Here is a 12,228-nt window from a genome sequence, read left to right on the forward strand (position 1 = left end):
ATTAATTTACATATATTGAATGTTTTCAGATAAATTCAATTTTCAATTTTCTAAAATGTTTTCAAAGTTTTTTTTTTATGATTTAAATGTATCTTTGCTGTTTCTAAATGTCTCTGATCATCAGAGACAATTGGAGGCTGTGGAAGAAGCTTTCTGATAGCACAAACTATCTCAGGAGCCAGGTCAAAGATGATCAGCTTAATATATACCACCCCACCTAAAAACCATGTGATCTCCCAGAATAAGCAAGAAATCTGATTTAAAAACCAGGACAATTAAAGGTGACCAATTTTCTCTCTTGTCCATCTTAGGCAATTGAAGCAAGTCCAGGAGACCACTTCAGCCTTGTTTAATGTAATATGATTCCCAATCTTGCTTGATATTCTGCAGCCTCCCACCAGATGAAGTATACTGTATGCACAAAGGGTAAGGGCAATAGAAGGTTCAGAGATTTTGCTACCCAATTGTCTAAGATTGCTCACTATCAAGGTTCACACAAGCAATAGTTAGTGATGTAACCTTACTTGAAAACACAGCATCCATGAAAGATTGTCTTTTTTTGGGTAAATGGCCTCTGGACATAAAATAACAAGTAAGAATGGAGGAACAGCTGAATGTAATTTCAATCACCTCAGTTTATGATTTGAATGCAATATTGTGTTGTAAATAGCATTGCCGGAACAACCTCAGCTCTTGAGTCAAAAAGACGAACTTCACTCCAGATTCAGACTTGAGCACTAAAGTCTATGCTGACACATCAGTGCATAATTTATAGGAGGCTGCAGTGCTGGATGTGTTATTGTCTTATGCATTCTTTAATCAAGGCCCTGTTTTCACCTTCAGGAGAATGTAAAAGATTTAATAATGCTATAAAAGAGGTCAGGAGTTACCCCCAGTACCTTAGCCAATATTCATCCCTTAATCAAAAAAGTCTTCTCTGTTCATTACTGTCTATGGCCTAATTGTCTACTACATTTCCTATTTTAAAACAATAACAACAATTCAAAAGCACTTCATTCATTGTAAAGAACTTTGCAACGTCCTGAGGTTGTGCAAGAGGCTATTTAAATTTAGAACAAAACGTGTTGGGAGCGCAGAGCATCATTGGAGAGAGAAATAAAGTCAAGGACCTTTCATCAGATTTGAAAAAGTGAGAAAATAAGTGTGATTTAATTTGCAGAGAGGGGAAGGTGTAGCAAACAGAGGGAATATCTGTGACCAGGTCAGACCAAACTTGTGTTTTTTTTATTATTCTCCAGAGACAGTCAATAAACTTGCCTTGTTTTTTTGCCCCAGTCCTTATTCCATAACCAGAAAGTATTGTCCACTTCATCTACATTAAGTGCAATGTTTTATATCTGTCATGACATACAATACTGTCAGAAAAACAGATTGTAAATAGTAGATGAGTGATTTGACACTATTGGAGTTTCAGATCGCAGTAAAAAAAACTGGCAAGCTCTCATTCCACAGCTTATTGCTTTGTCTGGATCCTTAAATCAAACAGATGACCTGTAATCATTCCTAGATGCTCATTATTCTGTGCTCACTCCAGTTTTTCCTTGCAATCAAGCCACCTAAATAAACTGCAACAATTTAGATACCAGCGAGATTGGGTCTACCTATTAATAATGTCCCTACTCCTGCAGAGAACTTAGTTCCATTCTCTTCAGCCCTGCAACTGAGAAGACTTGCATTCCTGTTGTTCAATGCCATTGTACCATATTTTGATCATACACTGTAGTTGCAATTCCTTTCCCTACACTCTCTAATTGGTAATACCTTTCAGTTCTTCTCTTTAGATTTAAACTTTTGATTTTTGTGTTCAAATGGTCTCACCTATGGATACTGTTGTACTTCCTCTAATTATAAAGATAATGAGATAGAAAGTGAAGTTCACTCCATTTGATGCTGTGTGTAGCACTAATGCCCAATTGAGGATGCCCCCTCCCCTTTCAAAAGTCACAAAATTGGGAAAATCTACATTCAAAATTCATAAGCATAGTTTTCACTCTGATTGTTGCAATAAATTGCAGCCTGCAATGTTCCCAAGAGCTGCACGCAGAGATCATTGCTGCCACACCTTTACTATTGTGAATTGGGAAATAGGTCATGCAGAAAAGAAAACCCTCTGTGGCAGCAACAGTGCAGCAGCATTTAAAGGGTACCATGATGTGAAGGAGAACATGAGGGAGACAAGATGCATGCCACCAGTGTGTGTGGCCACCCCCACGACTTCCACAATCATCCTCAAAGACTGAGCCCCATTCCACTGCAAAGCATGGGCTCATTATTCAGCACATTTGTGCTGTGCATAATTTTGGAAATCTGCTATAAGCATGAGACGATCCAACAGGAATGTAACAAATATGCACAACTTTGAAAGCTCAGAAAGGTACGTACAGACAGAAAGAAGCATGTTGATACCCCAGTCAGGATCCTTTAATTCGCATCTTGTAGTTGACACTGCAGAGTTATAAACAAAGGTTGTAGGTTGCATGTTAACTTCCAGTTTCCATCAATAAGGCAGGGGGATGACACTTGAAGAACATAAGTCATCCCAAGGTAAGTTGAGCCTGAAGGTGCACAGTCCAATTTCCCAGTGTTGGAACTTCCACCTGAAACTGCCACTATCGTATAAAGATTATGCAAAATGGCTTTTATATGTGATTTGTGCATAGAAAAACAGGTGCATATGAGTCAAATTTATAGTCTAAGATTCCTACAATTCTAGCCTCATGGGTCAAAAGTGAAGGACTTGTCTTTGGATGTCAAGCCCCAGACTTCAAAATTTCCTCTCTAAAGCTCCCTGCATCTACTTGGCTTTTAAGATATCACTTAAAACCTAATATTTTGACCAAGTTTTTGGTTACCTGTCCTATTTTCTTATTATGTAGCTCACTGCAAATTATTGATTGATAATGCTCTTGTGAGGCATCTCGGGGCATTTTACCCTGTTAAAGTTGCGAGAACATATGTAGTCATCGATGATAAACTAAAAATCTACGTGACTATAAACAAAATTATGTCTAATGTTATTTAAAAAGCCACACATGTTATTAAGCAGTCTTATTTGATTTTATATCTTTCCTTAGCTGCCATATTTTATGAATGAGCTTACTCTCACTGACTTGGACTTGGGGGCATTGCTACCTGTAATCATCCGCACTTCCAGCCCTTCAGTCAATCAAAGAGGTGAGTAGGTTTGAGATGCTCAGAATTTCCTGACATAGAATAAAGCTGCTTATCGTCATCAGGAACTTCAATAATTGGAGTACCAGATAATTCTGTATTTTTAAAGAGCAATGTTTTATTTATAAATAAAATCAATTCCTTGACTCATTTCCTTTAAGATGACATTCGTTTTAAAAATCTGCCCTTGAAAAGGAAAGAAAGCTGCAGCTTGCAGCAACAGTATATCCAATGGATTCAATTCTGGGTGTCTGTATGGGAATTAAAGGTCTTTTACTTTTTTTTCCTAATGTTCATGATTATTAACTGTGATCAATATGCTTAACATTTTAGCTGTAGGTTAGGATTAGCAGTGCACTGTCTGCAGCAAAACAAAGAGGTGCGCTGCTGCTTGCAAAGCAACACAATGCATATTGACTACCCTGCTAAATGAACTATGGAAATCTCCAGCTGTTGCTCAGTCATCGACATATTACCAGGTTTATGAAACACATTTGATCTTTGCATTTCTTCTACTTAACTGATCTCAGGCACAAGACCAATAGAGGGATTTAAATTAGCCTCCGTATGGCTGGGAGAGGGAAGAGTTGGTGGGGGAGGCAAATCAGCCAAGATTTCCATTTCCAGATTGAAAGCAGTGACCTCTGCTGGAAAGTATGCATATGTAAACTGAATGGTGGAAGCATTATATTAAGCGCTATATTAAATTTGCCTTCATCATATAGGTGGTAACCTGAGAAATTAAATTCCCTGAAGGTGTACGATTTTTATTTCATCAAAATCAGTAGGTTCAAAATCAGATGAATGGACATATAATGGGCAGGAAAAATTCTTGCCAAACCCCACAACCAATCTAAGCCATCAGCAGAAAGTAAGATCTCTGCCATCACAAAGAAAAAAATTACCCTCAGTATATAGTTGCTTATTCATTAAGAAAGAGACGGAGTAACAGTTGAAAAAGATACATCAGGAAGCCATACGTTATGATGATGCTTACACTAGCTTTCCAGATAGCATTACCAATCTTCCAGAATTATCCCAGAGTCTCTAGGAAATAATGATTAATCTGCTGGATACTGATGAGGATCTGAGGAGAAACATCACAAGGGCTTTTTAAAAAAATACAACTCTTTCTACTTTGTTTACTCTTTTTAGTTTACTAGTTAGGATAGGAAGAAAAGTTGTTTATTTAACAATCAATAATCGTCCAATCCAAGTAATGAAGTCTGTTCATTTCCCAGCTAATGTGGGAAGGTGATGTTCTTTGAGGGTGGACATCTGATAACCATTGATGGATCAGGCCACTGAAGGCAGGACATGTGATGAAATGTCCAGGAATAAATTTCAACCAGCGCATGCATCCCAAATTCAAAAAATGTAAAATTGAAGCTCCACCATAGTAGAAAACTCAAGATTAATTTTCCCATTAGAGACGAATGACAGTGTGTGGCATTATCTCTGTCCTTTCACAGGACTCTGGGTAGACTTGGAAATTGCGTACAATGGGGCATTACAGATGACACTGGAAACCAAGATGAATCTGTGCAAGTTGGGGAAAGAATCAGTCCCAGAAGGGATGAGTCTGGCTGACACAAAAACAGAGAGGTAATCAGACACTTATCAATATTTTAATGCTGATTTCTTTTCCGATTTGTTAATGCAAAAAGTTGTAGTCGTTGTATTGATGATTGGGAAGTATACAAACTGCAGTTTTTATCTGATATAAACCAGTAAAATCTGAATCATTTTTTATACTGTAGAAATACTTTCACTGGTAGGACTGCAGCAGTTCAAGAAGGTGACTCACCACAATCTTCTCAAGGGTGGTTAGGGATGGGCAATAATGCTGCCCATGCCTGTGACTCCCAGATCTCAAAACACAATAAATGTTTTAAAAATTCTCTAACCTCATAAGGAAGCACTGTTACTTGTGAGCTTCTGGCTGTGGTTCTCCATGTCCAGCTAGCATAGAATTAAATTCAAGGCAGAGACAGTGGCCTTTTCATAGTGTCCCCCATGTCCTGCATGAAGCAGCTCCCCTTTCATGTATACTTATTGCACCAGATCCCAACAAAATAATAATGTCCCATATGGTAGTAGTAATTAAGCTTTATTTACTTAGAAATTGGTAGAAAAGGCTCATTTGTCAGACTGTTTGCAATGACCATGAATATTGTATTCAGTAACACCCAAGGCCTAAAGTGCTGTATGCTACTGAACAACCTTTGCACACAAAAAGGGCTTTCATTTGGGGCTCTGTATGGGAGAAAGACCTGGAAGTAGGGATCACACTTGGGGGTCCAAAGACGCCTATCAGCCCAAATAATAGCCAGAGATTTCAAGGTAAGAAATGGCCTACCTGAAATTTTTGGGGCTAGGATTATTAATCAAGGAGAGTAGGCATGGAAGTTAGGGGATAGGATCAAGAGTTGGAGTAGGCTTGGTAATTAGTTAGGATGGGCACAATCATTGAATGGGGAAGATTGTGTCATTTCAGCAAATCAGTAGGTGAGAGTCCAAGTCAAGCAAGTGCCATGAGTGTCCAGGGGTGGGTGTTGCTTGAAACTTATAAAACTCTGACAGGACTGCACAAGCTGGATGTGGGGAGGTAGATTCTTCTGATCAGGGTGTGTAGAACCAAGAGACAGGTTACAAGGCAAAAGATTTAGGACCAAAGTGGAGGAACTCCTTCACTTGGAGCCTGGTGAACCGGTGGAACTCACTATGCTACAGAGACCAAGTTGCTGAAACTTTTTAAGAAAGATGGATAGGTTTCTGGACACCAAAGGCATCAAGAGTGTTGGGAGAGAGCAGGAATATGGCTTTGAGAATAATGTTCAGTCATGATCACATTGAGCGGGTGAGGAGGCTCTCAGGCCAAATGTCCTACTCCTGCTCCTATTTTCTGGGTTTCTGTTTTCTCTATCAACCTTCTCATTCCAAAGGAGAGAACATCTTGCCCAGTAAATTTTCTCTAGTTCACAAAGTTCTCAAATCAGCTATGCAGATCGCCTTTTGCATTTCCTCAGTAACTAAAAAACCTTCTCAGAATAACAAAATTAAAATTCTATACAGTTTCTGAGGTGTAATCTCACCAGGCCAAATGCTATTTTAAAATGCTCCCTCGAGATTTTTATGTTACATAGTTTGGATCCCAATGTTTATTTTGGAAATGAATTTGTGAGTAATACAAAGGAACTGCTTTCATCCTCTGACTGGTCTTAAAACATACACAAAAAATACTAATGCAGGAAAAATCATGTGAAACTCATTTGAGGATCAAAATCTGATAACACATTTACAAGTCAGATGACTGGGTGAGAAAGAGTTTGTTTCTGCTGCTAATGAACTGCAACACAATGCTTACTTTGGAGAATTTGATAAGGACCATGGAGAAATATCAGAAAATTCTAATGAATTAAATGATCTCTCTATCCAGATGAGCCCTTGACCAGAGACATCTGTACTTTCCTGGTCCTGTGTTATGTACCTACTCAATGCCTTCCATGTACACATACACTCAAGTACTTATTTTTACAAGCCCCTAACACTTAAGTTCAAACAAAATGAACATCTTAGTTACTCACACATGTACAGGTGTGGCCACATATGCAATACACAAGTACGCTGATAGAAAGTTTGTCCCTTGACTGCAACCACTTACTTAGCCTATCCCTATAGAGCTTATCTTAGAACCTGGGGCTGTGTGATTCCAGTAGAGTACAGAAATGGGCCCCTGATATTTGCCCACTGGTTCTCGCTCAATGATCCCTACCTCCTGCAGTCTGTAACTGATGGGACTCCACCAGAAAGGCTGTGTTAGGATGGGATCAGGATATGGTAGTTAATACCCTTAAATTGGAAATTTCTGATTAACCCATTAGGGCCAGATCCTCCATATGTTAGAAATATGGCTAACACATAAAGAGGAAGGAACAAAGACTTCCCATATTGGAAGTTCCTGCAGGTCCAACCTACTCCTCTAGAACCAATCAAAGATCCTGCTGTGGCGCACAGAATTGCAGATGGAAGATCTTTCAGAAGTGGGTAGAATCTAGCAGCCTCCCAGCACTACCATCCTCTGGAAAGGTAGCCATCTATGATGACCATCTAGTAGTTTCGGCCAGTGGCCCAGGGCATATGCTGTTGGTAGGGCAGTCTCCTGAGAAAGACCTACAAGACCTATGCAGAGATTCTGACTGGACATATCTCAACATTTAGAGTGTAATCCACTTTTGTTTGGATCTTTAGGGTCAAGGCTTTTGTTCTCTCCAGTCCAAATTTAAGGTTGTAAATGTTTCTCAACTCTCATTCCTGTGAAGCACTCAGAAATGCAGAAAGTCCTACAAATGCACTACTAGCCTCCTTCAGTGTGTATTGCCAAGGAAATAATACATGAAAGTAGACATTGTCATGATGTAAAAGGTTGAACACATCTTGCCATTCTGAGCATTTGTCATCTGTAAGTGTAACGCAGTGGTTCTGTTGGCCAAGAGAATGTCTTTGTATGTTATTTTGTTCAGCCAGTTTACCAATGACACCACAGTGCAGAACTTTTCAGCATTTCATCTAATATCTCCAGTGCAACCCATTTCATCAGGATGTCAAGCTGTGTTAATACCGTGGCATGATTAAAACTTTGCGGATTAGGTGAGAAGGCCTGACTCTGAATCAGTGTGCATTTACTTTATTCAGGTCATGCTCTAAGCTGAGGCAATTGAGTCCATTCTTCTCTCTCCAATGTTTATTACTGTGGTACCGCAATTCAGAAAAGCTGCTCAGCTGACTTACAATCATTGTGACGTTTAAGGAAAATCCTGATTTAATAAGAATTCAAACAGGATTTCTGTATTTACAACTTTTCAATGAAGGAAGTTGATATAGGCCTTTTTCTTTGCTGTAATAGCTCATTAGTTCACTACATGCATTATTTATGATATAAAATAATTTACAGAGGTCAAGAGATTTCTGGACAAGCAGTTGCGTAATCTATTTGTAATGTCAAATAAGGTAAGATAAGATACCTTTATTAGTCACATGTACATTGAAACACTCAGTGAAATACATCTTTTTCCATAGAGTGTTCTGGGGGCAGCCCGCAAGTATCGCCACGCTTCCGGCGCCAACGTAGCATGCCCACAACTTCCTAACCTGTACGTCTTTTTTGGAATGTGGGAGGAAACCAGGGAACCCAGAGGAAACCCATGCAGACACAGGGAGAATGTACGAACTCCTTACAGGCAGTGGCCAGATTTGAACCCGGGTCACTGGCGCTGTAAAGTGTTACACTACCAGGCCTTACCGATGGCAAATCAGACCAACTACAGAAAGTAGAGTGAATCAATAATGAGCTTTATCAAATCCCACACTTCAGTCTATCAATGTCAATTTATAATGAAGTCTATTCAATCTTTACCACCTGCTCCACTCCCAGAGTGCTGATGATCATAACCCCTACCCTCCAAATCACCCACCCTCCCTGAATACTGCCAATCACTAATCTCCCCCCTCCAAATCACCCACCCTCTCTGAGTTGTTGATCATAACCCCTCACCCTCCAAATCACCCAGCCTTCCTGTGCTGCTGATCATTACACTCCCTTCAAACCACTGCCACCTTCCTTCTAACCCAACAATGAAAGAGACGTAAACCCTCTATTCATCCATTTCACGCCCACCCAATTTAATCAGTGAGTTTGACACCACACCCTACACATTTTTCTGCACTGGTTTTTGGGGTTGCTTGAATTTATAAGTTGATGAGCAGTCTTATTCCATGCTTTCTTATGGATCAAATTTGACATCTGTGATCTTCAGGGACAATTGTATATATTGAGAGGTTTTCTGGGTTGCCAGTGGGAAACTTAGATAGATATCTTTATTAGGCACACATACATCGAAACACACAGTGAAATACATCTTTTGCATAGAGTGTTCTGGGGGCAGCCCGCAAGTGTCGCCACGCTTCTGGCACCAACATAGCATGCCCACAACTTCCTAACCCGTACATCTTTGGAATGTGGGAGGAAACTGGAGCACCCGGAAGAAACCCATACAGACATGGGGAGAACGTACAAACTTCTTACAGACAGTGGCCGGAATTGAACCTGCGTCTCTAGCGCTGTACGCTAACTGCTACACTACTGTGCCTGCCCAATGAATAGAGAATAAGTCATGTTCAGCAAGCCAAAGGTTTCTAGTGCTGCATGTCTAGTTGGCAAATCTCCCCAGGCAGCATCTCAGAGTATCAATCTTACAATGTAATTAGGATTCTGGATAATAAATCTGCAATATTTTTAGGACTGGGTCTGCTATCAGTTGTACCTAAACATATATTGTTCTTTTCCTTGATGTAGATTCCTAGATTTTTAACTGTTATTTTAATCTTGGATTAAGTAATAGCATTTGAAAAATCACGTGGAATCAAAATTCATACAGTCATCATTGATCTGATAAAGAAGTTAAGCTTATTCAAAGGGAAACTAAATAAAGTTTAAACATCAGCCTCAGGATGATTTAAAGTCCACCTTTCATGTTACATTTTTTTCCATTTTAGTTTTTTTTATCCACTTTCATCTTTGTATGAGTCTTACTTCTTAATCAGCTTAAGAAGGGCCGGACAGCCCAACCAGCCTAATCAGTTTTCCCTACCAGAAGGCTGATCCTTCACAGTGAAAATTTTGGTGATGAGAATTAAGGAGATCAGAGAGAGACTGTGCCCTTATTTTCTCTGAATCGGTCCTCCAAAGTAGCCCTGATAAACAAGCACATTCTCAAATCTCACACCTTCCTACCCTTCCTCGGCATTTCTCTGTGATCTCAGGAAGCTCAGCTTGCTGAACCATCAGGAGGGACCAGTTAAGATATGATTGGCATATTTAGGCAGCAGAAAGCTCTGGGGAGTCACTTAATGAGGACAACTCGCACAGTCAGAGCTCATTATTTCAAATTGAATTTATTTGATGACGAATACTTCAAGTGGGAACAAGAGAAGATGCCAGGTGTGACAGATGCTAATAAATATTGTGCTGATGGCTTCAATTGTTTTTGGTGCAGAGTTTGTCTTTTTTGCTAATGTGCTCCACTAACACTTACTTCTTCCTTCCTGAAGATCAAAGCCCCGGACCTTTGTGCTGACAGACAGTGATGAGGAATCTTCAAGTGCTGGTTCTTCAGATGAAGAGGAAGTGTCTACAGCAGAACTGCAAGGAACTACTGTTGACAAATCAGGTTCACCTGGTGTGGAGGGGTAAATTGGGATCTTCCTTATCATGGTACTCCTTTCAAATAATGCATAAGTTATAACTTTAAAAAGCTGGGATGCTTTAGTTTCAAATTTTATAGAGCCTGGGTCTGTATAAAGGCCATCAGAACCATAAACCCCTTTATACTATGTTCACATTCTACCATTATTTGGGGGCATGTATAACCTTGTATGCCATGAAAGACAGAGAAATCAGCAGCAGAGCAATGGTAAATATACAAATCTTACTGTGAAACCTTAAAAATAAGAAATAAAGGTAAAGATTTTTAACTGTACAAATTGCTGCTGAGAATATATTCAAACCTTAAGAAGACTCAAAGCAGCATGAGCCTCGCCTTTTTGAACCTCTCATCTGCACTGCAGCTCAGTGATACTATCTTCAATCTATCCCAGCTTTCACCAGTATGAAAGCTAGCCGCAAAGGTAAATCATCCAGTTCCTATGCTGTGTTACTTAGAATAATGGAGCTATTATATCGACCACTGCAGATAGATTGTAATAGCCTGATAATAGGAAATGGTTGCTCACTACAATCAACAATGAATGGCAGTCAGACAGCATCCTGTTTTCAATCCCTCAAGCTGTTCTCTTGTTGCTCAGAAGGAGCAAAATACAGAGCAAGCTATTTGACCCAAAGGAAGACAAGAGGATTAATGGGTGATGGGGAGGGAGCAGTGGGAGGAACAACCCACAAACTGTTCAAAGAGACCAAAATAAAACACAAATGATCTGTAAAGCTAAACTTCTTTGTTGTTTCAGGTATAGCACGGGAAGCAGCACTAGCAGAAAGATTCTCAGATTTGTGGATAAGATTGCCAAATCAAAATACTTCCAAAAAGCCACTGAGAACGAGTTCATCAAAAAGAAAATAGAGGAAGTGTCAAACACTCCGCTGCTTCTGACTGTAGAGGTTCAAGAGCTGACTGGCATGCTGACTGTCAATATCCCGCCTCCTCCCACCGATCGAATATGGTATGTTTCACTCTGTTGCCTGAAAATGAACAGGGGAACAACGTCTTTGTTCCATTATATGGTAGCTCAGACCCAGTTATACAACACTAGCTAAGGTGTTGGAGAATTAATGTGAACAATATCCAGTAGACAAGAAACTCTGCCAGTCCAACACCACCAAAGTCCCAAATGTGTCAGATGTGTTTTACTGTATTCAATTCCTCTAGAAATTAGCAGTAATGCTGTTAGCTTTCAGAATTACTTGCTATACATGCATTCTAGCTTTTTGTGAACCCTGCACTAGCACACCCAGATCCCTCAGCATCTCAGAGCTCTGCAATCTCTCACCACTTACATAATATGCTGCTTTTTTTCATTTTTCCTGCCAGAATTTACAATTTCACATTTTCTCACTTTACACCAGGTCTTTGCTTATTCACTTAATCTATTTATTTCCCTTTGTAGTTTCTTAACTTATCTTCCTACCCATGTCTATGTCATCTGCAAATTTAGCAACCATATCATTGGTGCCATAATCCAGTCATTAATACAAATTGAACAAACTTGAGACCCCAACACCAGTCCCTGTGGCACATCATTCATTACATCTTGCTAACTAGAAATGGATCCATTTATGCCTGCTTTTTGTTTCCTGTCAGTCAGCCAACCTTCTATTCATGTCAATAGGTAAAAGTGCATTAAATGCTCATCCAAGTATTTTTTAAATCTGATGAGAGTTTCTCCCTCCGCCATTTTTTCAGGAAATAACTTCCAGATTCCCACTATTCTTTGGTGAAAGAATTCCTCATTTCCCTCCAATCA

General features: G+C 39.6%; 1 protein-coding gene across 1 annotated transcript in view; it reads left to right on the top strand.

Moving 5' to 3' along the window:
* tex2l (testis expressed 2, like) overlaps positions 1–12,228 on the top strand; it is a 55,846-nt gene that overhangs the window by 34,493 nt on the left and 9,125 nt on the right. Inside the window, exons 6-9 of the mRNA XM_052021331.1 lie at positions 3,096–3,195; positions 4,665–4,797; positions 10,303–10,440; positions 11,215–11,427. Coding sequence (XP_051877291.1) covers positions 3,096–3,195; positions 4,665–4,797; positions 10,303–10,440; positions 11,215–11,427 — 584 coding nt within the window. The remainder of the gene's footprint in view (positions 1–3,095; positions 3,196–4,664; positions 4,798–10,302; positions 10,441–11,214; positions 11,428–12,228) is intronic.

Source organism: Pristis pectinata, chromosome 8, assembly GCF_009764475.1.
Source record: "Pristis pectinata isolate sPriPec2 chromosome 8, sPriPec2.1.pri, whole genome shotgun sequence".
Taxonomy (NCBI): Eukaryota; Metazoa; Chordata; class Chondrichthyes; order Rhinopristiformes; family Pristidae; genus Pristis; species Pristis pectinata.